This window comes from Macrobrachium nipponense, chromosome 43, assembly GCF_015104395.2.
Source record: "Macrobrachium nipponense isolate FS-2020 chromosome 43, ASM1510439v2, whole genome shotgun sequence".
Classification (NCBI taxonomy): Eukaryota; Metazoa; Arthropoda; class Malacostraca; order Decapoda; family Palaemonidae; genus Macrobrachium; species Macrobrachium nipponense.
Window position 1 is genome coordinate 24,952,420 of NC_061104.1, and position 26,322 is coordinate 24,978,741.

General features: G+C 37.9%; 1 protein-coding gene across 2 annotated transcripts in view; it reads left to right on the plus strand.

Annotated features, from left to right (window-relative positions):
* Positions 1–26,322, plus strand: part of LOC135213589 (beta-secretase 1-like) — a 178,748-nt gene that overhangs the window by 37,877 nt on the left and 114,549 nt on the right. Inside the window, exons 4-6 of one of the 2 annotated variants that reach the window (XM_064247588.1) lie at positions 6,972–7,103; positions 19,142–19,310; positions 22,382–22,566. In XM_064247588.1, coding sequence (XP_064103658.1) covers positions 6,972–7,103; positions 19,142–19,310; positions 22,382–22,566 — 486 coding nt within the window. The remainder of the gene's footprint in view (positions 1–6,971; positions 7,104–19,141; positions 19,311–22,381; positions 22,567–26,322) is intronic. The other variant, XM_064247589.1, reaches the window with a different exon arrangement.

A 26,322-nucleotide genomic window follows, 5' to 3' on the forward strand; every position in this document is an offset into this window, starting at 1 on the left:
ATGCCAAAGAATTTAACCAATGGTTACCTTGCAAGTACAAGTAATTGTTTTTATATTTTAATTCCATAGATATATATTTGAGTATTCATGAAATTTTAACAAACTTTTGTTAGTTTGTTGTACTACTTATTTTTTTTTTATGCAGAAATGGTTCTCATTACCTTATATTTAGGAGTATGTATTCCTCAGCCTGAGCTGGAATCAATTGTTGAACCTGGTAACACGATTATTGATTGGTGATTAAGGGGGGTGACTCAATAACAAGATTGTTAACTGGTGATTAAGGGCAGTGACTCAGTAATAGGACAGTAACTGGTGATTATTGGGGTTACTCAATAACAAGATAGTTAATTGGTAATTAAGGGAGGGTGACTCAGTAATAAGATATTGACTGGTGATTACAGGAAGTGACTCACAAAACACTTTGTTGTTGAGCCTCCTTTTAATGTGGATATCTTTGCACTCCTTGAGGGCTGACTTTAAATATCCCTTTGTACCAAAGTTGTATGCTTCTTTTATCAGTGAAATGAAAAAAACATGCACAGCAGTGTTTAACCCTTAGTGGACGGACATACTCACATGAGTAGCAATAACATCACAACAAGGTCTTGCTTTACTCTAAGCTTTACATAAAGCATTTACTTTATTTCATTCAGTCCCCCATACTTTTTTGAATTCTCCCTCTTGTTTCAAAATCATCCCTCATGATTGTAAGTAAATAAAAAAACAGGTGCTAGAAGGATGCTTGTAGCAGTATCAACAGAATATCATTTTGACCTAGTTGAGACTTTGTCATCTGAATGTTTCAGTACTTCACAAATGCTTTTCATCTTTGTAATGCAAAGCATATTATTTGGGATGAATCGTACTTACTGTTAAAGTTAGTTCATATTCTGATAGGCGAGTTGGCATTCAAACAAAAGAAAATTGCTTGACTGACCCAGAAGACTGTCTAGTTCACCTGTTCTCCACCAGGTGTGTTTGCATGTTGTATCTCTAGTCAGAATTCTCCTTGCCACTATTGGGTATAGGCGATTGTTGGTATTTTGCCTGTTTACTCTTGTCACGGTACTGTAATTTTAATCTTCCTAGGATGTCTTCCACCAGAAGCAAATCAATTAACATCACGTTATGTAGGAGTGGTTACTGTGTAAGCAGGATGCCTAGATTTAAGGTAGATCAACATAATGTTTGTACCGGCTGAAGGGGTACAGAGTGTGATCTAGAAATTAGATTTGATGGATGTAGGGATTGGCCTTAGGATTTTATGCTTAAAAGTGTCAGATGTAGGAAAAGTATGGAAGCAGATAGATTAGGCCAGGGGTAAACCTGCCTTTTCTCTCCTTCCTGGTGAGCCTTCGTCTGTAGTTAGCCCTACTTAGCCTATGGTTCTTTCCTCTGCTAGGCCTAATATAGCTAATACTGACATTTCCTCTTTGCTACACCTTGCGCTCCCCTTTTGGTTCAGGAAAAGTGTATTGAGAAATTAGAGCAGAATGTAAGCCTTATTTTATAATCTGTTAAAGGTTTGACTGAATTTATGATAGGGAACCATTCTGAGTGCTTTGGTCTAATACAGAGGCAGAGACTTTGTCCAGGTCTTTGTTTAGAATTATTGAAGTATTGTATTTTGCTGAGCTTTTGCTTAGTACTTTTGCTGCTTCTCTGCGCCAGCTTCAAGACTTTCTGGCACCAGCGAGTATCAAACCTTGAGAGGAGTCATTAGAATTTTTGTCTTGCCTGGACAATGTTTTTTCGGATGTTCCAGGTGAATGTTCCTATGCTTTTTCTAACTTGATCTTGAAAAGAGAACAATTGTGCTCTTATCTTTCGTCTAGGGTCTCTCCTACTCAGAAGATGGCTGCAGTTTTGGTTTCCCCTTTGGAGCGCCTTATGAATCGGTCTCTAAGGCAATAAGGGAGGATATTTTCATACAGGAAAATAGGGAATTTATTTGATAATCTTTTAAAGCAGGCAATAAAAGATCTGCTTCTCCTTTTCCTTCTGGCCCTCCAGTCAAGATTTGTCCTTCTTCATCTAATGACTCAGCTTTGGCTGCCAAGCCCTTTCATAGGTCCTTATCAGGTTTCAATAAAAGCAAAACTTCTAAGGTTTTTAGAAAGAATGAAGCTTTATGCTCTCAGGTTCCAGAAGGAGGCCGACTGCAGACCTTTTGGCACGTTCGGAAAGACTTAAGAGCAGAACTTTGGATGGTGGAGGTACTGAAGGAAGGCTACATAATCCCTTTCCTGTTGTCAGCTCCAATTGCTTTTCCATCTTATCTTCGTCAGCAGGAAAAGTTTCTAATACTTTAGAAAGAGGTGGTATCAATGCTGGAGGAGAAAGCGATAGAGCAGATGTCAGGGAAACTTGCCAGTGTTTTATACCCGTGTTTTTCTAGTGCCCAAGGCATCTGGAGGGTAGCGCCCAGTACTGTGTCGACACTCAACACACTCATTCGTCTATCTCCATTCTCCATGGAATCATCCAACATAGTGCTAGCGGCAGTGCAGAAGAATGACTGGATGATTTCAGTGGACATGCAAAATGCTTAGTATTTCCATGTTCCGATATATCCTCAGTCACTCAAGTTCCTGCATTTTGTCTTTGCAGGGAAGGTATTTCAATTCAGAGCTCTTTGCTTCGCCTTGTGTACAGCACCTCGGGTATTTATGAGGATTTTCGCACCAGTGGGAGTGAGAATTCTGCTCTATTTAGACAACTGGCTAATGTTGGCCAACTTTTTCAAGGGAATTCTGCAGTCCAAGATCTGTTACTTTGCCTAGCTCAATTGCTTGGCATATTGATCAACTTTCAGAAGTGTGCCCTGATTCCAACTCGGTTTAATCCTCTATCTAGGGATGAGAATCGACTCACAGTTTTCGGGCTTTTCCATCAAAAAAACGGATAGACAATTTTTTTATCGCTGCCAAGAAAATTTTAGCCCTTAAAGAAGCATGCAGCAAGACAATGGCTGTCTCTTTTGGGACAAATGGCATCTCTGGAAAGATTTGTTAGATTATGGCTCAGGATGCAGGCAGTTCAACTCTAATTGAAGTAAACTTGGGACATGAAGTCCCTGCCAGACTTTTAATTTCGGTCCCAGTAAGTCTTCGGGAGATGTTAGGATAGTGGAAGGATCGTCAGAGACAAGGAACAGGGTCATCCCAAGGGGTAGCGAGCCCAGACCTAACCTTGTTTTCAGATACTTCAATGGCAAGCTGGAGAACATGCCTGGGAGGCCATCAGATGTCTGGGACATAGTCACCACAAGAGAGGAAGTTGCACATAAACAATATAGAACTGTTGGCAGTATGGAAGTCCCTCCTTCAGAGGAAAGGTAATAGCAGTATTTTCAGACAATACCACCTCGTTGGCATACATCAGAAACCAAGGTGGCATGAGATCGAAATCAATGTTTCTGATAGCAGAGAAGTTGCTGCTTTGGGCAGAAGCCAGAAACATAGTTTTGGTTCCACAGTTCATTCCAGGGAAAAACTGTTTTAGCAGATCAATTGAGCAGGAAAGGACAAGTGCTACCCACAGAATGGTTGTTACATCCACAAGTCTGCCAGTCACTTGTGTCTGTGGGGAGCACCAGATGTGGACTTATTCGCAACATCGATTAACAAGAAACTCAATGTAGTATTGCTCTCCATGCCAGGACCCTCAGGCTTGGGCAGTAGATGCATTTTTTCAAGATTAGGCCAGTCTAGATACGTATGCTTTTCCTCCGTTTGCAGTAATAAGGAAAGTGCTGAACAAGTTTCAGGAATTTAACCACTGCAGAATGACTAGTAGCTCTGTGGTGGCCCGAGAGAAAGCATTTTCAGTGGACCTCCCTCATATTCTTCCTTTAAGGAAGACAACCGAATTCCATGCAGTTCCACCAAAGCTTCCTCTGAGTGAGGGGGTTTTATGAAGTATCTTGGAAGCCTATCCTTAAATCAAGACTAACAAAAACCTTGGCCTTGTATCAGAGGCAGTGGTTTGTGTAATGGATTTGGTGTCGTTCTAGAGGGATTTCCAGCACCTGTACCTCTCTAAACATCATCAAGTTCTTTCAATATTTTAGATATAGGAAGAATCTTTCCCTAGCTGCTATTCAAGAGGTATATACTATATAAATCCATGCTTTCCTCAGTTCTGCGTAACTTGCAATAGATACATATTTCTAATGATCCAGATCTTAAGGTAGGCTTTTGTAAGGGAGATGCTGTTTTATCATTTGTACCTTTGTTCAGGGCTAAGAATGATGTCAAGGTCAAACTTCTACCTAGAACGGTAAGAATTCCAAATTTAACCTCTTTGGTGGGGAATGAAGAAGAGGCTTTGCTGTGTCCTGTTAGAGCTATTAAGATTTATCTAGATAGATTAAAGCCTGTGAGGGGCAGAGTTAATAGTTTATTCTGTAGTGTTAGAAAACCTAACACTCCTTTATCTAAGAATAAGACTATCGCATGAAAAATTAAGTCCAAATTTCTTAACTTTATTGAAAGTAAATAGTATATACAGTGTAAGAGCAGTTGCTACATCTTTTAGTTTTTTGAAGAATTTGTCTCTTGAGGATGTAATTACTAATGTGACAATGAAAGTGTAATTCTGTTTTTGCTGCTCATTATCTTAAAGATTAGAAATTGCATTTGAAAGCTGTAAATCCCTTATCCCTCTAATAATAGAGGGTAAAGTCTTCTCCTGAGCCAAAAAAAGAGCAATCTGGGGAGTATGTACAGGAACGTACCTTCGTATTATAGGTATTTATTTGTACTTGACTGTCATTTTTTGGGAAGATTCATCCCAAATAATGAAAATTTTCATAACAAAATTTATTATTTAGATACTCTCAAAGTAGACCCTATCCAGCCTTCCCATACTTAGTGGGGTGTCAAGGAGAATTCTGACTAGAGCTAAAACATCCAAACACATCTGGTGGAGAACATAAAGATTTCACTGTCTTGATTATCAATACTATAGGCATTACAGATGCTCAGCCAACATGCGAAAACCAAAAATAATCTGACAAGCAGGGTTTAATAGCATACAATAACTCAAGTTACTGAAGAAGCAAAACCAAACATTATATTTGACTGCTTTTGATAATGAAGTGTTATCCTAAGAGTGTAACAAATTATATAACTGATACTGAGAAAAAAATTGTATTTCCAAATTTATTGATTAAAAGAAAAAGTCTAATAATGAAAAAATATGTGTCCATGACATAGCTTATACTATATGTCAGTGAGTCGACAAGCACAAGGAATAATATTTTACATTAGCTTTAATTCATATTGGCAACTGCCAATTTCAAATAAAAATTCATTTTCATATAAAAACTGAAACATTAAAAACCATATGTACGTACTCCTTCAAATCCAAAATCATTCTGCGAATTAATATTAAATAATTGAAATCCTATATAGAATGCATCCTCTTACAGAACATACAATGCTCCCCCACTTTTACGTGCTAGTATTAGGTCCCAGAGCCTGCCACGGAAATGTTAAAACCGAGAAAATGCAAAAATTTCTCTAAAAATCATTATAACTGGCTTATAACTGCCATATACCATGTACCCCATAATCGAAAATGCTTGTAACTGTCTATTTTAAGACTTAAGTGCTTAATTTGATAGTTCAAACAAAAATATACCTTAAATTATCATACTAAAACAATTTAATATTTCAAACAAAAATACACCCCAAACTATCATCCCAAAACATCATAAGACAACTTAGATTAGTACCCTATTACAACTGTTACTCTTAAGTATATACACTTCCTAAAATATGTATAACAATGATTTATTCATTTTAAAATATTGATGTTAATATAAACAGCAAAATTTCTTTAAAATATTTAATACAAATTGAATAAATCTTTTAATACAAATTAAATAACTCTGTCTTACAAATCATTTGACAACTAATCAAGTTACCTCTGGACTGTATACATAAATTTTTTTCTCTCATACTACTCAAGTATTAATCCTTTTAAAATGATCACTAATTCACTTTTTTTTGTGTATAACAACACTTTATTCACTAATTACTGTATTTTTGTCATATTGTGTATGTGACTAAATATTGATTTTTATGATAAAAATTATTTACAAAAATTATTTACTTATAATGTAGTTATGTATCTATTAAGCTCAATGTAGTTATGTATCTATTAAGCTCACTCTGGGTTGGGCCCTGAACTGAGCATAATAGGTGTACGATTCTCTCTCTCTCTCTCGAACAGTAATGGAAGATGTATTTGAAAAAATTTTACTGTATAAAGTTTTTTATGATAAAGCATTTTGTACAATATTTAAAGTATTTGCTAATTATTTTCATTTTATTTTCTAGTCTGCTTTTACTGGAAAATAAAATTAAAATAATTAGTGAATATTTTTAATATTGTACAGTATTCTTTATCATCAAAAATCTTTACAGTAATATCATTTCAAATACATCTTACCTTACCCATAGAGTTACAAGGAATTAGGATGTCTCAAAGACTTGTTAGTCCATCCGAGGAGACATTGTGTGCTCACTTATGATATTGTCTCGGATGCCAAAGAAAAAAAAGGTGATGTCAGGTGAAGTGGCCGGTTATTTAGAGGGTCCTTATTCTCTCATACCCACCCATAACCACCAGTTAACTCAATTACCAAATTTCAAAAACTGATTCCAGGTCATGCTAAGGAATACTACATGAAAGGTTCTGATTATTTACCCAGGCAAAATACAAATTACTTTTAAGAATTTATGTTAATGGTGAAATATTTTAAAAACTTGTTCTAATGGTGAAATACATCAAAGGAGCTCTTGTTTGTTGTTCCTGTTAGCAATCAAACATCTTTTCAGCTTTTTTTTTTTTTTTTTTTTTTTTTGTCACATTCATATTACTATAAAACATTGGCAGTGTGGAGTGTAAAAACTGGAGTCATATGGAGAATTACTAGTGGACTGGTAACTTTTTTCCAGGGAAGTTGGAGTGGCCATTTAGGCAGAGATCGTGTTCGGTTTCCTGCATTGCTGGACTCTATAACTGTTGATACGGATTTGGCCCTAATCACATCTTCAAATAACTTCTATGTTAATAATTCCCACTGGCAGGTAACTTCAAGACATTTTATAGTACTTACTGTATTAATAAATTACTAAAGACGTCACGAGGTAGTGCGTGGTCTCTGACCAGTTATCACCTCGTATGTGCAGGAGTTGCCAGATCTCACAGATTCCTTGCTTACAATCTTTGATTGTTTTTAACCAGTTACCAGCTAGCACTTGGAAAATATCCTATTGTTAAGACCTCTGGTTTGTTAGCTATGAAAAATACAAATTCATAAAATATTTGTCATATCTTGGTTTTTGAATACCTTGAAAACTTGTACTCTGTTATTACCTTATCCCACGAAATTTGCGCTAGAAATAATTGAATACAGTAGTGTTAAATGGAACTCCAAGGGAGACAATATAGAAGAGAAAAATATTAAATCTAGTACAGAATAGTTATACCTAGTGCATTCACTTAATCTAGGTCCTTATGAGTGGTTGTGTTCCAAGGTTCTTTATAAATGCTTCTGATTGTAGCTGAAGGGAACTGGATCCAGAAGTTTGTAGCTGAAGGAAACTGGATCCAGCAGGGTTTTTTTTTTTTTTTTTTTTTACTCTCTATAATGCCACAGAACTCCTTCTTTTAGGCTCAGAAAATATTCATGTTCCTTTGCTTAGCTCACTTATTAAACAGCACCAGTACAGGCAGTCCCTGGTTACTGGCAATCCAGTTCTATGGCATTTGTCTAGCTAGTGCCAAAAATCAACGAATTTTGGTGCCGGCATGCACCAATTTTCAGTTATAAGTGCCGATAATAATTTTGGCACTGATACATACCTAATAGAGGTGCAGTTAACCCTTAAACGCCAAAGCAGTATTTTAAAAATTGTCTCCCATATGCCGGCGGCGTTCGCGAGTGAGCGCCGAAGCGGAAATTTTTTTTTTCAAAAAATCACAGCATGCTTAGTTTTCAAGATTAAGAGTTCATTTTTGGCTCCTTTCTTTGTCATTGCCTTAACTTTAGTATGCAACCATCAGAAATGAAAAAAAATATAATTATCATATATAAATATTGGGATATATGACAGTGCGAAAAAAAAATGTCATATAATTGTATACAAATCGCGCAGTGAGCAAAACGGTTAAAGCTAACGAGTTAATTTTTTCCGTTGTATTGTACACTAAATTGTGACCATTTGGTACATAAAACATTCTAAAACAATCAAGGCAACACAGAGAAAATATTATCACAAAAAGATGCATGAATTCGTAATGCGCGGACGTAAAAAAAAGCTGTTTTCAAAAATTCACCATAAATCAAAATATTGTGCTAGAGACTTCCCATTTGTTGTAAAATGAAGGTAATTGATTGAATATTACTAGAATGTATGTGTTGTAGCTTACAATTGCAGTTTTCGACCATTTCGGTCGAGTTAAAGTTGACCGAAGGGCGAATTTTTTCTATTTATCGTTATTTATATGAAAACATTTCAAAACTGATAAAAGCTACAACCATTGGTTGTTTTTTGTTGTATTCTACATGAAATTGCACACATTTTCATAGATAAAACTTTATGTAACGGCTAATTTAAAATGGTGCAAACATTACGACAATCGGACAAAAAAATTTATGATTTTTTCGGAAGAGTTACTGCCCGGAAGTAAGGAAAAAGTTTATTTCATAAATTCACCATAAATTGAAATATTGTGCTAGAGACTTCCAATTTGTTGCAAAATAAAGGTAAATGATTGAATATTACTAGAATGTAATAGTTTTAGCTTACAATTGCGTTAGTTGACCATTTCGGTTAAGTCAAAGTTGACCGAAGGTTGAAATTTTGGCACTTATCATTATTTATATGAAAATATTTCAAAACTGATAAAAGCTACAACCATGGGTTGTTTGTTGTTGTATTCTACATAAAATTGCGCACATTTTCATATATAAACTTTATGTAACTGCTAATTTAAAATGGTGCAAACATTACGACAATCGGACGAAAAAAATTCTGATTTTTTTTCAGAAGAATTACCGCGCGGACGTAAGGAAAATTTTTTTTTTTCATAAATTCACCATAAATCGAAATATTGTGCTAGAGACTTCCAATTTGTTGCAAAATAAAGATAAATGGTTGAATATTACTAGAATGTAAGTTTTAGCTTACAATTGCATTTTTTTACCATTTTGGTTGAGTCAAAGTTGACCGAAGGTTGATATTTTGGCACTTATCGTTATTTATATGAAAATATTTCAAAACTGATAAAAGCTACAACCATGGGTTGTTTTTGTTGTATTCTACATGAAATTGCGCACATTTTCGTACATAAAACTTTATGTAATGGCTAATTTAAAATGGTGCAAACATTACGACAATCGGATGAAAAAATTTATGATTTTTCGGAAGAGTTACCGCGCGGATGTAAGGAAAAAGTTTTTTTCATAAATTCACTGTAAATCGAAATATTGTACTAGAGACTTCCAATTTGTTGCAAGAGGAAGGGAAATGATTGAATATTACTAGAATATAAGAGTTTTAGCTTACAATTGCGTTTTTCAACCATTTCGGTAGAGTCAAAGTTGACCGAAGGTTGAAATTCTGGCACTTATCATTATTTGTATAAAAATATTTCAAAACTGATAAAAGCTACAACCATGAGTTGTTATTTGTTGTATCCTACATGTAATTGCGCACATTTTCATATATAAAACTTTATGTAACTGCTAATATAAAATGGTGCAAAAATTTTGTCCAAGTGACGAAATAATTTCCGAGATGTATCGCTGATGCTTTTTAGTGCGAGGAGAAAGAAATTTGCGCTTGCGCGCCAGGGTAACGATTGTAAACAAAACAACGCCTTGATCCAGTTATCGGCGATAAAGTCTGGTTATCGGCGATTTTCGCTTATCAAGCTATCAGAACAGAACCCCGCTAATAACGTGGGGACTGTCTGTATAGGTAAACTTTGTTTTCATCATTAGATGAAGCAGTGTTAGTACAACTTTGTTTTCATCATTAGATGAAGCAGTGTTAGTACAACTCTAAATCAGTTAGATCTGAGTAGGGTAAAATATGAAATAATCAGTGAATCCAGTATGAGTTGCGGAATAAATAGTAGTACTCATAACCCATCTTTACTCATCAGATTTTGCAGAAATTATGGAGTCATGCTAGAGTAAAACATTTGTTCTTTGACATAAAATTCTTATGAATACGTATAATAGTGTTGTTAGATTGTTCATGAAACTTACCTGTCAGATATATATAGCTGTATTCTGAAGTCCGACAGAATTTTAAAAACTTCCGAACACACGCAGTGGTCGGCCAGGTGGTTAGTACCCATTCCCGCCGCTGGGAGGCGGGTATCAGGAACCATTCCCATTTTCTATTCATAATTTTTCTGTCGCCGGTGCTGGAAACACCTGTTTCCAGTACCTCCGTCTTAGATTTTGGAAACTTCATTGCCGCTAAGTATCCTATTGTCTTTTAATTTATTTACTTGGATTTGTGGCTAGACATACGCTATCTTAAATTGATTTGAATTTGATTCATTTTTGCATAAGATATCTGAATCTAGTTAGGCTAGTTTCAGAGGGTGTTGTCTGCAAAGATAGGGTGTGGCTACCGAAAGCTTCGGTAGATCCGCACTTGGTATGCACGAGGGGTATGAGTCTTGCTTCTTTGTTGAGATTTGTCATGTGAGGAGTGTGAGACTTTGTCTATTCCGTAAGGAAGACGTATGAATTCGTATGTACAATTAATCAGTAAACATGTCTAATTCCGTAAGGAAAACGTATGATTCGTATGTACGCAATTAATCAGTAAACAAAAGTCAGGGTAGTGAACCTGCTAACCTTCCTGTAGATTTTTTTTTTTGCCTAACCCTGTAGTATGGCCTACGGGTTATGAATTTGTCTGCGAGAGGTGATCGCTCTCCTTCATTGTTGTGAAGAGTGCTACTTCTGTTATTGTTTCTCATAACCCTGTAATGTTGCCTTCGGGCCCTAAACAGGGTCTGTAGAGGTTATTGCCCTTTCTCTAATACTCTTTCGATTCGTATCTTAGAATCGAAAGTGCTTGCTTTAGAGAGCAATAGCGAAGTGGCTAAGTGCAGTGACAGTGCCCCTTGTGTAGTGGAGGGTGCGTCAGATCGGCATTATTTCGCCTCTAGGCCGGGACCTCTGCTTGACTCCCAGGACCCGGGGAGAGAGCATGTCGAAAGCCGAAGGAGGGTTACGAGGAACCCCCACCGATCTGGCGTGCCTTCGGCAGTTTCTGATGAAAATCCCCAGACTGCCTAAGTGCGTGCACGTGCACGAATCCTGAAGGATTGCTTCTCGTCCTCCGAAGCGTCCTCCCCGCGCAGGGGTTGGAGCTTTCGGAAGGACTCGCGCCCTCTAAATAGAAGCTTTGTAGAGGAGGACGCTTCACGTCCTCTCTCTCTCTCTCGTTATGCGTTCCAGTGAGAAGTAAGAAGGCGAACGTCGCCTGATCACGTGTACGTCTTTCCACCGAGAAATATGAAATGGAAGTCTTAGTAGCAGGACGGCGAACGCTTTGAGAGCGGACGTCCGAGTTTTGTTACTGTGAGAATAAGAAGCTTCCTCGCCAGTCGCCCCACGTATTCTCGCACGATCGACCCTTCTCCTGAGACTGTTTCGTGCAGTCGGATTTCTCTCCGAGATGTATCTCGCTTGTTTTGACGCCTGTCAGGAGCGTGACGCTTTTCTGCACGCTTCTTTTGACGCTCGGACTTGGACGGGACGTTCGGATGGACGCCAGGCGCGCGCCGGGTGCACGCCAAGCGCGCACCAGTGGACGCCGAGCGCACTCCGCGCGCTGCCAGTGGACGCCGAGCGTGCTCGCTGCTCGCCAGTGGACGCCGAGCGTGCTCACTGCTCGCCAGTGGACGCCGCGCGCGCAGCGCCAGCGCATGCCAGGTGTGTCGCCTGGCTGAACGTTTCTATTGAACTCTTCAAGCTCTGTTTACGATTTGGGCCTCAAGAATTTTTACCTCTACCTTCGGTGATACCTTATACCTCACATGCAAAGAATGTGAAGTAAGCAGTGCTTCGGAGGAAGCTTAAAGTGAACAGACAACTTCGTCTTCGAAACCCAGCAAGACCTCGGGTTTTCGTGATTCAAAGAGATCTCTGTCAATATTTTATTGCTTTTCGCAAAGGTGGATGGAGTTAAGGAAAGCTCTAGGAAGATCCTCGTTTTCTCTACCGCAGTCAAGACTTTGCGATAAGGCAGTTACGGGTTAGGTAAAGGTCGATGTCCTGCACGTCAGGACTCTCGCAATGTTCAGTAGGATTCTTGCAAAGGTACTCATCAAAAGGACGCTCTTCAGGAAAGCGCGAGATAGGACTTCTTTTGCCATACTGCCAATAAATTTTAAGCTTTAGCAGGCCTTCTTTAGGTTGTGATACGGGAGAGGAAGCTGGTTGGAGAATTTCTTTCCTCTTCCTTCCCAGGATAAGTTTTTGCAAGCTTTTTAGCCCATCTGAAAGGGTTTTTCAGATGATAGGTTTTGTTAGTTTCTAGTCGGGACTACGCTGCCGAATTGAACATCGTCGTTCACCCTGCCGTAAGCCTAGTCTCTAACAGGATTCTTGCCCCTTCCTCGTTTGAGACGGGAATCGGAAAAATAAAATGCTCGACTTCCTGGATTACGTTTTGTCAATTCAGTGACTTTCCCCCATTGACAATATACTATCGTTTTGTCAAGTAAGTGGGTATCCCCTCATTGACAAAATATCTCTTTGTCCCGTAAAGGGGTTAGTTCTCATTGACAAAACATCTCATTAACTTGATATTGCGTAAGCGAATAAGCTCTTATTGACAAGATTCGGAAGAGCTCTCATTCGTCATTCGCAGACTCGTACAAGAAATAGACTTGTAGACTACGTCAATGAACGCTTATGTCCATAAACATAAGAAGCTTGAGCTGACTGCTTCGATTCTCTTAAGTTTTGTTCATGAAACTTGCCTGTCAGATATGTATGTAGCTGTATTTCCGAATTCAGCTATATATATATATATATATATATGTATGTGTATATATATATATATATATGTATGTATGTATATATATATATATATGATAGTATATATATATATGTATATATATATATATATATATATATATGTATATGTGTATATGTCTGCCAGGTAAGTATGAACAAACTTTATTGTATCATAACAATATCATTTTTGCCCCTTGCGTTATTTTATTTCTGGTTGGTTCAAGCTCATATCGCTTGCTGTAGTTACCTCTTCGGATGGCAACCGAGAGGTCTATTGTCTAATTTAAGGACATTTAATCGTTACTCCCTGCAGCCTTCCAGGAGTTTCCGATTTATCTTTTACCGTTGTATGGTAGTGTTCTGACGACACAAACGCATCTATATATTTAGCGTTTTCTGTTTCGCCTAAATATACCAGCTTGAGAGTCTATCTGCTCAAAAAATAATAACGGACCTATTTCTTCGTAGAATAGGGTAGCTGGCAACCCAGACATAAAGTTAAGAGACGGACATTCGTAAGCTGCTGGCTGCTGCTGTCACGCTGTCTCTGTCCTCCAGTCCAAACCGAGCCACCAGTAACAGATCAGTGCGCTGTTCATGCGCGGTAGGTTACGTCTCTCCTCTTGCGGGATTGGCTGACTAACCGTATCTCTGTGCTGGCGGTTACGTCTCTCCTGCGGGATTGACTGACTAACTGTATCTCTGTCCTACAATCACGGACTTTAGCCTAAGATTGAAGAGATTTCTTACGTGAATGAATAACGTTGCATTCGTTTTTGCCTTACTATGGTTCAACAGAGTTTATCTCTTAATCCTTTCGGTGCTCGTTACCGCACGGTATAGAACTACGAGTCTACCGCAACATTGCACTTTTATATGCTCTCCTGCTTAGGCAAAGCGCAGCCTTATTAGGGAAGTAAGCATACTCGGGGAGGGAATGGATGAGCTTGCTGGGGACTATTTCCTTCCTGAAGAAGTTTTGTTTCCCCGAATAGACTGCAATTAAGATCACAGTTTTTTCCGACCGGGAAACTGAAATATTATTCAAGATCTAGGAATGATTCTGAACATCTCTCAGTGCGTCTATCACCTGAGGTGATAGAAAAGAAGGTGCCGGATATCTGGATAGGGTTTCAAAATGTCCTGGATCTTAATCTGAAAGAAGTAAAGCGATTCGGTAGTCCCTCCAGTCCTCGAAACGAGTTTTGGGAACCAGTGGTCCAGATCAACTCTGATATTCCACAGCTCTCTCATATCTTAAGAAGTATCTTCTCTCGGTCCCTGTTCGAGTTTACGAAAAAGAGCCTATTATAACAACAGGCGTAGAATGTAACGATCCTCTAGAGGTTCGTTACAGGATTGCAAAAGTCCGTACGAATCGTCTCGATCGACGGCAGCAACTATTGACTTCCGAGTGGAATATTTCTTTAGAAGTAAGTTGAGAGTTGTGGAGACTTTAGGGACGCCCTTTCACTTCTCTTCGATATGTTGAGGACGAAGAGGCTTCTTCTCTGCTCCCTTATTCTCGATCCGGGATCGGTACCATTAAATGCCATCCTATGATATTGAACGGGGATGGATGTTTAGTCTCTTTTTCCCCTTTTTCAATCGTTTAGGAAATGTAATAAGAGGATTTATGACGTCACAGGGAGCGACAATGACGCTGATCGCCCCATGTTGGCCTTCAGGATCCTGGATTCACAGAGGTCACATACTTCCTAGTTCACTTTCCAAGGACCTTTTCCGAGAGAGTCGGTCTACTCTTAACTCGAAAGGTACCTATAACCTCTCCGCTCTGAGTCTGACTACGTTCAGGCTATCGAGATGTTGACAGGAATAAGATTACCGTCTTCCATTTCCGTCTGAAGAATGGGATAAGCTGGCAGTCACAACTTTTAAAGAATACGCAAATATGTTGTTGACGGCCTTTGGGCTCAGAGATTTGCGTCTGTCAAACAACAAACAAAAGCCCTTCACGATCTTTTGAGTTCTGTGGAATCTCGAATCTCGCTCACCATCTACTTTTTGTCTCACCTGTTTTCTCGGAGTCAGACACTCGTGCGAGATCAGGCGACATATAGTAGCCCTGAGTTTCTTGTTGACGAAGTCGTTGCGTTTATACACCCCCGATGATCGTGTAACATGAGACCAGGTTGGACTGTCAGGCATTCTTCCTTCGGACTGAATCGCCTTTTTGCTCCTCGCTCCTTTCTCCTGGCACCAGAAGCTCGAGTCAGGAGTTTGATTCGCTGACGACGTTGGGTTGCGTTGGATACACCCCCAAGGTTTGCTTAGATTGAATCGCCCAGGCAGTCCAGACACTCATCCTTCAGCGAAGAATAGTACCTTATGGTCTTCAGGGTACAGCCTTGCTGTCCTTATTCGTCCTGACTGGTCAACTGGTCGGTCACCTGACTTTAGTACAGACGGACTGACTGTGCATGTCCAGATCGAAGCTTTCAATATGGAACTTAGACGTAGTCTGAAGTTCTTGATGTCAAAGCATTCGAACCTCTCCTACCTGTTAACTTCTTGCATGTGATCAGGAAGGCCTCCTTCTAACCACCCTAGATACGACAAAGAGGGTTAGTGAGATTTTAAGCCATCGTCACAAGTTTTGGCTTTGGAGAACAGTTGTGGCCTAAGAATGGAAACCTGTTTTGTCCTTGGGCCAGGAGCTTGGAAGCAAGGATGGCACAAGTTAGTGGGCAGGAGCCAGAGAGAGTCCTGTGCCCTGTCGGGTCTCTCAAGTTTTATCTACATAAAACTCAAGAAAGTCGAAGTCATTCGGGCAATCTGCAGTGTTCCGAAAAGACCAGACTTGCCCATATCGAAGAACACCCTGGCTTGAGTGTTAAGGAGTTCTTTCAAAAAATGCTCCTTCATTGTGGTTTTGCACAAAGATTTGAAATCTTTTTATCTGGAATGCTCACGAGGTGAGGGCGCGGCCTCGAAGCATTTCAACAGAGCATGGCACTCAGCAACATCCTGAGTACCATGTTTTAGCGAAGCAACTCTGTGTTCACTTCACACTCCCTGCGAGATGTGAAGATGGCATATGAGATCTGCTGCTCGCTAGGGCCATACGTGTCTGCAGACACAATCTTGGGGGCAAGAAGTACCACTTCATCCTATCCTGTAGAAAATGGTTAGGAAGAGCTCTTAATTTAGTTGTTGAGTCGCCGACAACGGCGACTTCTTAACTCTTAAGCCTTAGTTAACACACCTTAACTTTGGCTAGGTTGGTCAGGTGGTGATATATATATTTATATATATATTTATTTTACTTCTTAGCCCTCATGGTATGGTCAATATGGTCTAGTCACATTGTGGTCACGCCCCCGTTGACAGATCATCTGGAGTGCACCAGCTTTATAGGTCTCTACCTCGCTGGGCACTCTAGTAAAGCAGAAGCAGACTTGGGTGACAGTAATCACGAAGTCAGCTATGCTAACAGGTGGAACCAAGATGTAAATCATCTGCATGCATTTGTTTCCCAAAATCCTTCTATTCTGTCCCTTCCCACCTCCAAAGGTGGGATTCAGCTATATATATATGACAGGTAAGTTCATGAACAAATGATATTGTTATGATACAATAAAGTTTGTTCATACTTACCTGGCAGATATATATAATCAAGTACCCACCCACCTCCCCTCAGGGGACAGTGGAAATAAAAATTATGAATAGAAAATGGGAATGGTTCCTGATACCCGCCTCCCAGCGGCGGGAATGGGTACTAACCACCTGGCCGACCACTGCGTGTGTCGGAAGTTTTTAAAATTCTGTCGGACTTCAGAAAATACAGCTATATATATATCTGCCAGGTAAGTATGAACAAACTTTATTGTATCATAACAATATCATTTTTAGAGAAAGTGTGACATGAGAAGAGAGATGGAATATTTTTGTGAATGTGTTTTATAGAGATTTAATCATCTTTGTCTGGGTAGACAGGATGGGGATGGCTTATTTTGGTCAAGTGTATTGAATGCCAGAAGGGGAAAGAGTCACAAAATAATAATTATGCCATTTTATTTATTGTAAATTGTTTTGTAAACAGCACATAACTATAGACAGTTTTTTTAACAGAGTGGTAAAAACTCTCTCTTGTGGTTGAACAAAGAAAAAAAATAAAAGCACCCGTTTTTATGGCATAGAAGGTTGTTCAACCTCTGTTCAGTCGGGCAGGAAGTTCAGACTTCCGAAAACTTAATCCTTGTGAAATTATACCTCCATGTAGATGAATTATGTCCACTTAGGGTCATTGCAACAAAACCGTTGGTTTTAAGGGCTCTTCAGTTCTTTGATTTTATTTATTTTATCCATGTTCTTGTCTTATTGAAATGTAGGGTCTTTTGATTTTTTTATATCATTTTCTATGCCATATGTAATAATTATATAGCAATAGGTTTGCTGTTGTTTACTTTCAAATTTTATATAATAAATGTTCATTGAATGCTGGCATTTTAGGATTGTTTGGTGGATCACTTCATATTTTTCATCAGCAAATACAGTTTGTGGGGGACCAGTTTTCCTCCATCCTTGAGAGTTGGCAAGGCAGACGTACAACTGGACAGTTCACCTTGTCAATCCATGAGACAGGTACATTCCAGGAATGAAGAATGTTTTGGCAGATCAGTGTAACTACTGGGGAGCATTCCTTAGTCCATTATGTGGAAAAGGCTAGTTATGGTCTCAGAATCACTGGAGATTGATCTGCTTGTCTTGACAAAATAGGGAGGCAGCGGTGTTCTTTTCACCAGTGCCAGATATTTGGACAGTCATGCAGGATGCCTCCCAGTATTCCTGGAATATTCCTCTACTCACTATGTTCTACTGAGTGATCAACCATGTGTTTATCAGTCTGGGGCCCATATATCCAAGTAGCTCTTTGCTCCCATGGTAAGTGGTTTCCTACTCTGAGGATCCTTATAGATTCCCAGAGTTTCCCTGGGCCCACTTCCTAACCAGGGGAAGTGGACAATCTTTTTTTAATTGTTGATGCATAGGGTTTCTTTGTAGTTGAAGCTTCCATTGAGTGGGTTGTGGATCTGGCAAATAACACTGGTTTCTCATCCAGAACTTGGAGGCTAGAACCTCTCTTGTGCTCGTTTGTGGGGGAAGCCCAGGGCTCTTCAGTTCTGACAAGAGATACAAGAGATATCATTTTCTTTCACTAGGATCTTACTAGTGTGAGTTGTAGATACTGTGTAATTAGAAACTGACCTCCTAGTCTAATATGGGCAGACACATAAAGTTGGTGTTCAGGAACTCCTGCTTCTTTCTTGCTTTGTAATTTATAAATCAAACAAGTATTTGATGCTTCCAGCAAGTATGTAGACAGTTGTATATTTTGGGTTAAAACTGACAAAAGGACATAGAACCCTTGCTCAAGCTCAGGGCCCAACAGCTTTGGCATTCCTATGACATACTAAGTAGGAGGTTACAGGACTAATTGCTCCAGTTGCCCATACACATGACCAGGATAACTACATTTCCATGGTTTCAACTTCCTGTCAGTTTAGGAGTGTCTTCTGTTTAAATGACATTGGAATTTTTTTCTGTAGGAACAAATGATAAACTTTTTCATTAATATTTGTCCTAGTTGTAGAAACCAGTGCCTTTTATCATATTTCATCACACTTCAGCCACCCAGCATTGACCACCAGTTTACTATCCAGTTACTAAGTTTCAGAGACCAATTCCAGTTTATGTTTAGGAATATTCACATAAAAGGCTCTCGTTTGTATACCTAGGTAAAATACAAATTACACCAGACTTAATTTGTCATGTTTGCTGGGCTTGACCTTGCCAACTTATCCAAGTTTTGACTGGTTCCAGCTCCCTGAAAGTTAAATGCGACTGTTCTGTGGCCAAACTTCTCTGTGATAATATTGATAATATCACAAACCAGTACATATAGTCCATACTCTGTTATCTTCAGTATTTATATCTTTCTGTTTTTTTCTGCAAGATCTTGAAAGAGGTACTACTTCCATCAATAGGCTGTTACTCATTTCATTGTTAAGGATCATAGATCATATTACATTTAAAATCTTACTGCAGGGCATTGTAGGACTGGCATTTTCTGCACTGGCACAACCCCAGGGTAAAGTGACGCCGTGGTTTGATGGTCTAGTAACCAAGTACAATGTAGAGAATTCTTTCACTTTTCAACTATGTGGACCTTACAAAGAAAAAGGAATGTCCCGTCATCATGGAAAGTTAATTATTGGTAAGTTGATGGCGATTCTTTTTATTTATTTTTTTATTTAGTCTGGGATAATGTGTGTAAGGATTTTTATAATTTATGTATTATTACATTAGCAACTGCGAAAAAACCAGGATTTTGGTAATGTACTGTTGTGGGGTCACTTGGATGTTACATATTACCCTTGTACACAAAAATTTTTTGGTATTTCTTTGTCAAGTTTGCTCCTATTTATGATTATTTATAATCTTTGTGTTTTGCTTTTATTTTTATAATTGTTTTAAATCAAGATCAGCTTATTTTTTCTCATTCTTTTTAGTCTGCTCATAAACATGAAATTAGAATAGACTTATTCTTTACTTTTTCTTGTTTTGTGGCTGTAAAACAGAAGGCACTGTTAATAAAGTGCTAATTACAACTTTGGAATGAGGACAAAATTAACTAGCAGAGATTGAGAACTCCACAAGATGTCTCTCAAGTCTCGTTTATACCAGGTCATTTTGCAGCCCATGTTTATAACAGCAACACCAGTGTTAAGTGCTTTTCATTCTCTTACTTTCATCCTACCAATTTGCATGTCATCAGTACCTGGATAAGTATATGGATATTGTTTGTATTCATTAGTATGCTTGAGGGAGGAATATATTGGCAGTTGCAGTTTTTCTTGTATTTACTGTTTGCTTATAGATAGGAAATGCCTTTGAATGAATGTCAAGTAAAGTAATTGGGTTTACTCAATAGATATTACTCAGTTCTTTTATAGAATGTAATTGTGTGTGATACTACTAAGAAATGTGGTAAAAACTAATGTTACTATTGATGCTCATTTTTTATAGGATTCCCTAGGGGTTTCAGTCAATATGTCTTCATATTCTGTTTGGTCTAAGATTGTGAGATCATGTTTACCCTTATTGTGTTGATTATGTTCTCGAACATATATAGTGCATAACTTTAATAGGTAACTCTTGTGATTTTTCTTCTGTTGTTATATGCAAGGCAGCTTGCATCTTCTGATTGGGTAGTTCCCAATATTAACACCAGTTGAGGCATTTCACAAGTGCAATATTACGTAGATTGTAGAAAACAGCATGGCTGTACAGTAAAACCTGGATCAATGGTTCTCAGTTTTTCATGAGTGACGCTATTTGGAACATTTCAATCTTTTGCGACCCAGAGTAAAGTAAAGAGAAAGAAAATGTACACTTTATTTTGGAAAAAATAATGTGTACAGCTTTTCATTCACAAAACTGAACAAGTGGGATCTATGGCATCATTGGGTGCAGCCCAGGAGGAGGGAGGATGGGGGGCCAGAGGATGAACACACATTACATAAGTAATTTGTGGTTAAAAGAAGAATTAAATTAAGTAACTAAAATACACTGAAAGTGTGACAATTTTCCTGTGTCCCTGCGACCCATAGTTTGAGAACCACTGACCTGGATGGTCTAAGACTAGGTTGTTTTATGAAAAGGTGTATGTGTCAAATTTGTCAGATTTCACCCCTAATAAACCACTTTTGATTCATTATAACCTCATTAATTATTAAATTTGGAAAGGAAAGCATGAATAGTAAATTATATAAATATAAAATAATACAGTTGAACCTCTTGAAACCGGCATTCTATGGTCCAGGAACTCCCATGTTTTGGCTTAATTCTAAAGGAGCCCTATTGTTTACAACTTCAAGACAGCAAAAATTATGCCATATATCCTTTGTTTTTATGAAAAAAGTTATTAGCAACGAAAATATGTGAAGTCAAATATGTTTTTTATATTAACCTTAAAGGAATAAATAATATTTTTTTAAATATTCCACTTGGGAGGGCTCTACAAGCCAAAACTTTTAATCAAAACAATGAGATGTTTGTCATGCATGAATTCCTTACTGTGTGTGTGTGTGCTTGAGAGACAGGTGATACAGTTTTGATCATTTCTTTTATGTGACTGTGTATTTACATATTTGGTATGCCACCCATGAGATCATAATGCTAGAGGTAAGGTGCAAGCATAAATCTTTATCTATGCTAAAAAATGTTTATTTCATTAGCGAATAGTTTAGTGTTCATTTTCCTCAACAGATAGCAGTGTGCTTTGTTTACATTTTGGCGGGGACATTCAAATGCACTTTGATCACCGAAATTCATTTATTATTTTTTTCAACCCACTATCCTCTAAATCGACATAAATGACAAAGAAACTAATTGCAATTAATTATGAAGATACAAAATGTAGGATATAAAAGTTGCCAATAATAATGTGCAGACTGAGAAGTTTAGTATTGTAGTTGACTTAAATTAGGCTAAGGCTAATTCGGAAAGGTAGGCTAAATATGTTTAATGAAGTACATCATTTTAAAGAAAATTGTATAGAATAAAGTTATAAAATGATTAAGTGTCATAACATAGCCAAGTAGTAGGCTAAGTCAGAAACGGTTATTTGTATGTGGAATTACCTTGCAAGACTATATTTACCTAGAGGCTTCATTTTTTAGGAATGTATTCTATATTCCGGGATTTTCTGTGGTCCGGCAGTGGCCTGGTCCCAAGTTTTCTGGTTTTAAGAGGTTGGACTGTAGTAAATACAAAGCCAAGCACCTAAAGTACCATAAAATTATGAAAAAACTGAAACACACTCAAAACACAATACTTTCACCCTTTGCTGTAGTATACCCAATATAAAAGGTGAATAGAAAAAAGATTGATGCAAACGAAAACTCACTTTAGAGAGGTACCTGCGTTCCCTAAGGTGAAAGAGTGAAGATGGTGATGAGACATACTTGAGGATATAGATGGCTCATAAGTAGTGAGACTACTTTATGTTATCGGACATAAAAAGACAGGATCCATATGTAATTAATAGGTTGTGATGAAAAAGATAAACATTAAATGTTGATGCGAGGTTGTTAAATACAGCATAGAACATCTCTTGGGTGTATCAGATGTAGAATTCCTGTTCCCCAGCTTCTTATTATAGTATGCAGCAATATACACCAGGTACAAGATAAGGATAGTATTGTAATAGATTATGTAATATTTTAATTTTGTCTTCAGTGCTACAGTGTTAATACAGCTTTCTAATGTTTTATTATCCTGCAGGATCATCGTCAGATGTGTGTCCTTCTGCCACTGCAACAAGTCCAATTCGACGTGCATGGTTTTATGAAGTCTTGGTGGTAAATATGGCTGTTGGCAACAAAGTACTTGACATTCCTTGTGTTAGTTATAACACTGATAAAAGTATTGTGGACTCTGGTACTTCCAATTTTCGGCTACCCTCAGATGTAAGTTTTCAAAATTTTCAGTGTATTTTAAAACAAGTTGTAATATTGTTAGCTTTATTTTAAGTTTTCCTTTAACATCGTTGATAAACTGGTTCCAAGCAAAAGTGCAGGTGTAGAAAGCCACAGGTTCGCAATAATTTTAATTTAGAAAAGATTGATGTGTATACCAGTTTTTTTTTTACATTATACAGGCAGTCCCCGGGTTACGACGGGAGTTCCATTCTTGAGACGCGTCGTAAGCCGAAAATCGTCGTAAGCCGAAAATCGTCGTAAGCCGGAACATTGTCAAAAATCCTAAGACCAAATTTGTAACTAATTTGTATTTTTCATAACTAACACGAAAAATACAAATTAGTTACAAATTTGGTATTTTTAATGCTTTAGGTGCATTCAAAACTAGGTAAACTGCATTCTTATTGCATCTTTCATCAAAAAAACCTTTAAATATTGATTATTTTGCATTTTTTGTGTCATATTTCATCTGCCAGATCAGCGTTTGTAGGCGTTGTAACTCTGGAACATGCGTCGTAACCCTGGAAATAATTTATGATGAATATAATTGAAACGCGTCGTAACCGCGGAACGTCGTAAGCCGAGACCGTCGTAACCCGAGGACTGCCTGTATACCTAAAACCATAAATAAAAATTATTTTAAAAAAATGCTCTTATTGTATTGAATGTAATAAAAAAATAATTGATGGTCAACTTATGTGTTACCTCTTAACATTTGGATATTGATATCATCATTTATCCTTACTCTATGCACATATATAGTCATATATATTTGATTTTGCACCATTTGAACTCTCTGTTGGCTAACTAGGTACAGTATAGCAGTATTGGCTTGGTAAAGCACAGGTTATTGGCTTAAACCCCAAGAGGAGGTTTGTTTTCCCTATTTCCAGGCAAGATTGCACGTTTAAAATGCATACTTCACCTCATTGCCATTGGATAGGAGAAAATAGGTAGTCACCACTCAATTAACGCATGTTTTATTAACACAATTTCAATTTAACGCGAGCTAGAAAATATTTTAAAATTTTAAAAAATGTGAAAATTTCGATTTAACGCGAATTGGCACCTGAGCATTTTTTTCAAATCACCCGCGCATCAGTGCTGCAGACAACAGCCGTCAACATAAACAGATATAGCACAGTATGTATTTCTATTAATAAAGTGAAAAACTTTATTTATTAATAAAGCGAAATATTTTTTTATTTATTAATAAAGCAAAAACAAAAAATTGGACACGAAACGAGAATCAGCTTCGTTCTGACATTGGCATAATTGAGCAATGCCAGGCTGCTGATGGCTACGTATAATTACACGCGTAATGAGTATGCATCTTTTCCACAAATCTTTTAAAAAGTTATACATTACTCCCTATATACAATAATATCATAGGTATTCTATATTTTTGTGTTATAAAATAATAACATAATAGTCAATGTTTTGGTTTGGAAATCAGCTGATGGCAAATACGAGTTTATTTCGCCGTTTTTAACTCGGTCCTGTGCAAATTTTCATGCTTCTAGTTAGCATAAACAAATATCTAGGTACTTTACTTATATGAGGCAAGGTCATTTTTTGTTATACGACTAATTTTTAAGTCAAAATATGGCGTGAATAAGTCTCTTTGTGAACTAAATTGTTTTTTTTTCGTTAGCAGATTGCATTAGGAGCATGTTTATTGCGAAAAAAAGACACGATTCCATTCGCTATTTTCACTTGATTTCATCGTAATACGAGCTTTACACTATTCATCTTCTATTGGTGTGAAAACTACAGTAAAATTTGTTGTTTCAAGCCCAGTAGTTTTGATTAAAATGATTTTCTCTCGATTTTATCTACGGTTGTGTTTGATGGCATAACTTTATGGGAGTTGTATCCTTGGTGCCGATGTACAATAATAGTCATTAGCAGCTTGAACAGCTTCAGCTACAATTTGGTTTAAAATTAACAGCATATCATTCTGATCTTTGATCTATAGCAAATAAAGTTATTACATAAAATTACATCAGTCCTGTTCTACATAACGTCGTTTATAACATAACCACGGTAATTGTTTACTATTGTACGATGGTTGAAATACAAGCCAAACAGATGTAGCTGTTATCCAATTCGGTTGTACTTAGCAAAAAAGTACAGAGTTCCCCAAGTCCAGGAATGTAACCCCCCCTATTCCTGTTATTTTATATGGGAAAAATATGTTTAAATAACATTTTTTTAATTAACATGAGCTCTCCAGGAACGTAACCCTCGCGTTAATTGAGAGGTGACTGTATTGGCATAGGTGTTGGTGGCAATGGGAGATAACCAATGGGGAAATAGGTGGGCAGAGCCCGACCTGGTTTCCTCCTAGTGTATGATGTGATGCTTCAGTTCTCTCTGAACCGTCTTCTAAGAAAGATGATAGTTGTCTTTCTTGCTCAGAAGCTGGTTGATTTTAGAACTTGCCTTGGCGTTCTGGTTGTTCATTCTTTTTTTTTTTTTTTTTTTTTTTTTTTTTTTTTATTGTGTGATTATGTGTGAAATTATGCTATCTGAATTTTTTAAATTCCCAGAAAATGCAAACCCATGAATTATCTAAGCAATCCAGGCTTCAGTGAAAATGCCCTGGTATTGGTAATAACCCATGCTCTCGTTATTTAGCCTCCTTGGATACAGTTCCACACACCACTTGTAGGAGATGTAGATCCAATGATTGTAATGCAAGTATGTAATCCCTGTCCTGAGTGTTATAATTGATCTCCAGAGCAATAGAAGAATTTTGTTAAGAGGAGGAGATATAAGAGGAAATCAGTTGCTCCAACATGGGAAGTTTTAATGCTGCCAAAGACTGCAGATGACCCCACTCCTTGTTCTACCTCTTCCATACCAAAATCTCCTCTTGTCATTGCATCTGTATTTGATGTATCTGCTCCTGTTCTTTCTACTTGTCCTGCTCAAGGAACAAGAGTTGTTGCCATGGTTATGAAGAAGGACAACAAGGCTCCTGCTAAGAAATCAATATTGAGGGGATGTTCTCGGGACCAGGACCATTCTCTTACATTTCATAGTCCACATTGTCACTCACCAGGCCGTGACCATTCTCCACATAACGAGAGCCCTACATTGTTAAGCAACCATCCACGGCTGTCATCTCACCGTAATATGTGTTCCCATTCTCACGTATGGGACTTCAATCCACACTCACTCACATGAATGTGACTATTCTCCATGTAATGGGAGCTTTATGCAGCTGCATAACTAAGCACAACCTTCTTCTCCTCATCATAGTGTGCACTCCCATTCTCCCGGATGGGATCATGGTTAAGATAAGGCACCGTCTCTTTCTCCAGAACTTTAGGCCCTGAGCAATCTTATGCCCCAGTCATTAACAAAGACACTTTTTACCTCCTATTCGGTTGACAGGACGGATCAAGAGCCCCATGAACCGAAAGTAGAGGTCCCTCTTCCCCCAGATGCTGACAATCAAGAACTTACGACAACTTACACAGAAGTTGTTGAACTCATTCATGGGTACATCAACTTGTTTGAAGAGACTGTGGTTACCACTTCAGATTTTTATTCAAATCTTGAAGCTCTGGTTGGGCCCAAGAGAGAAATAAAGGTATCTTTGGGGTTGCCATGCTCTAATCACACTGAATGCTTCTCAACCAGGTGAATTCTCTTGTCTCTGGATGGGACAATTCACTTCGATGTAGCAGGTCTTTTAGGTTACTCAATGGTGATGGAATCTATTCTTTTGCCCAT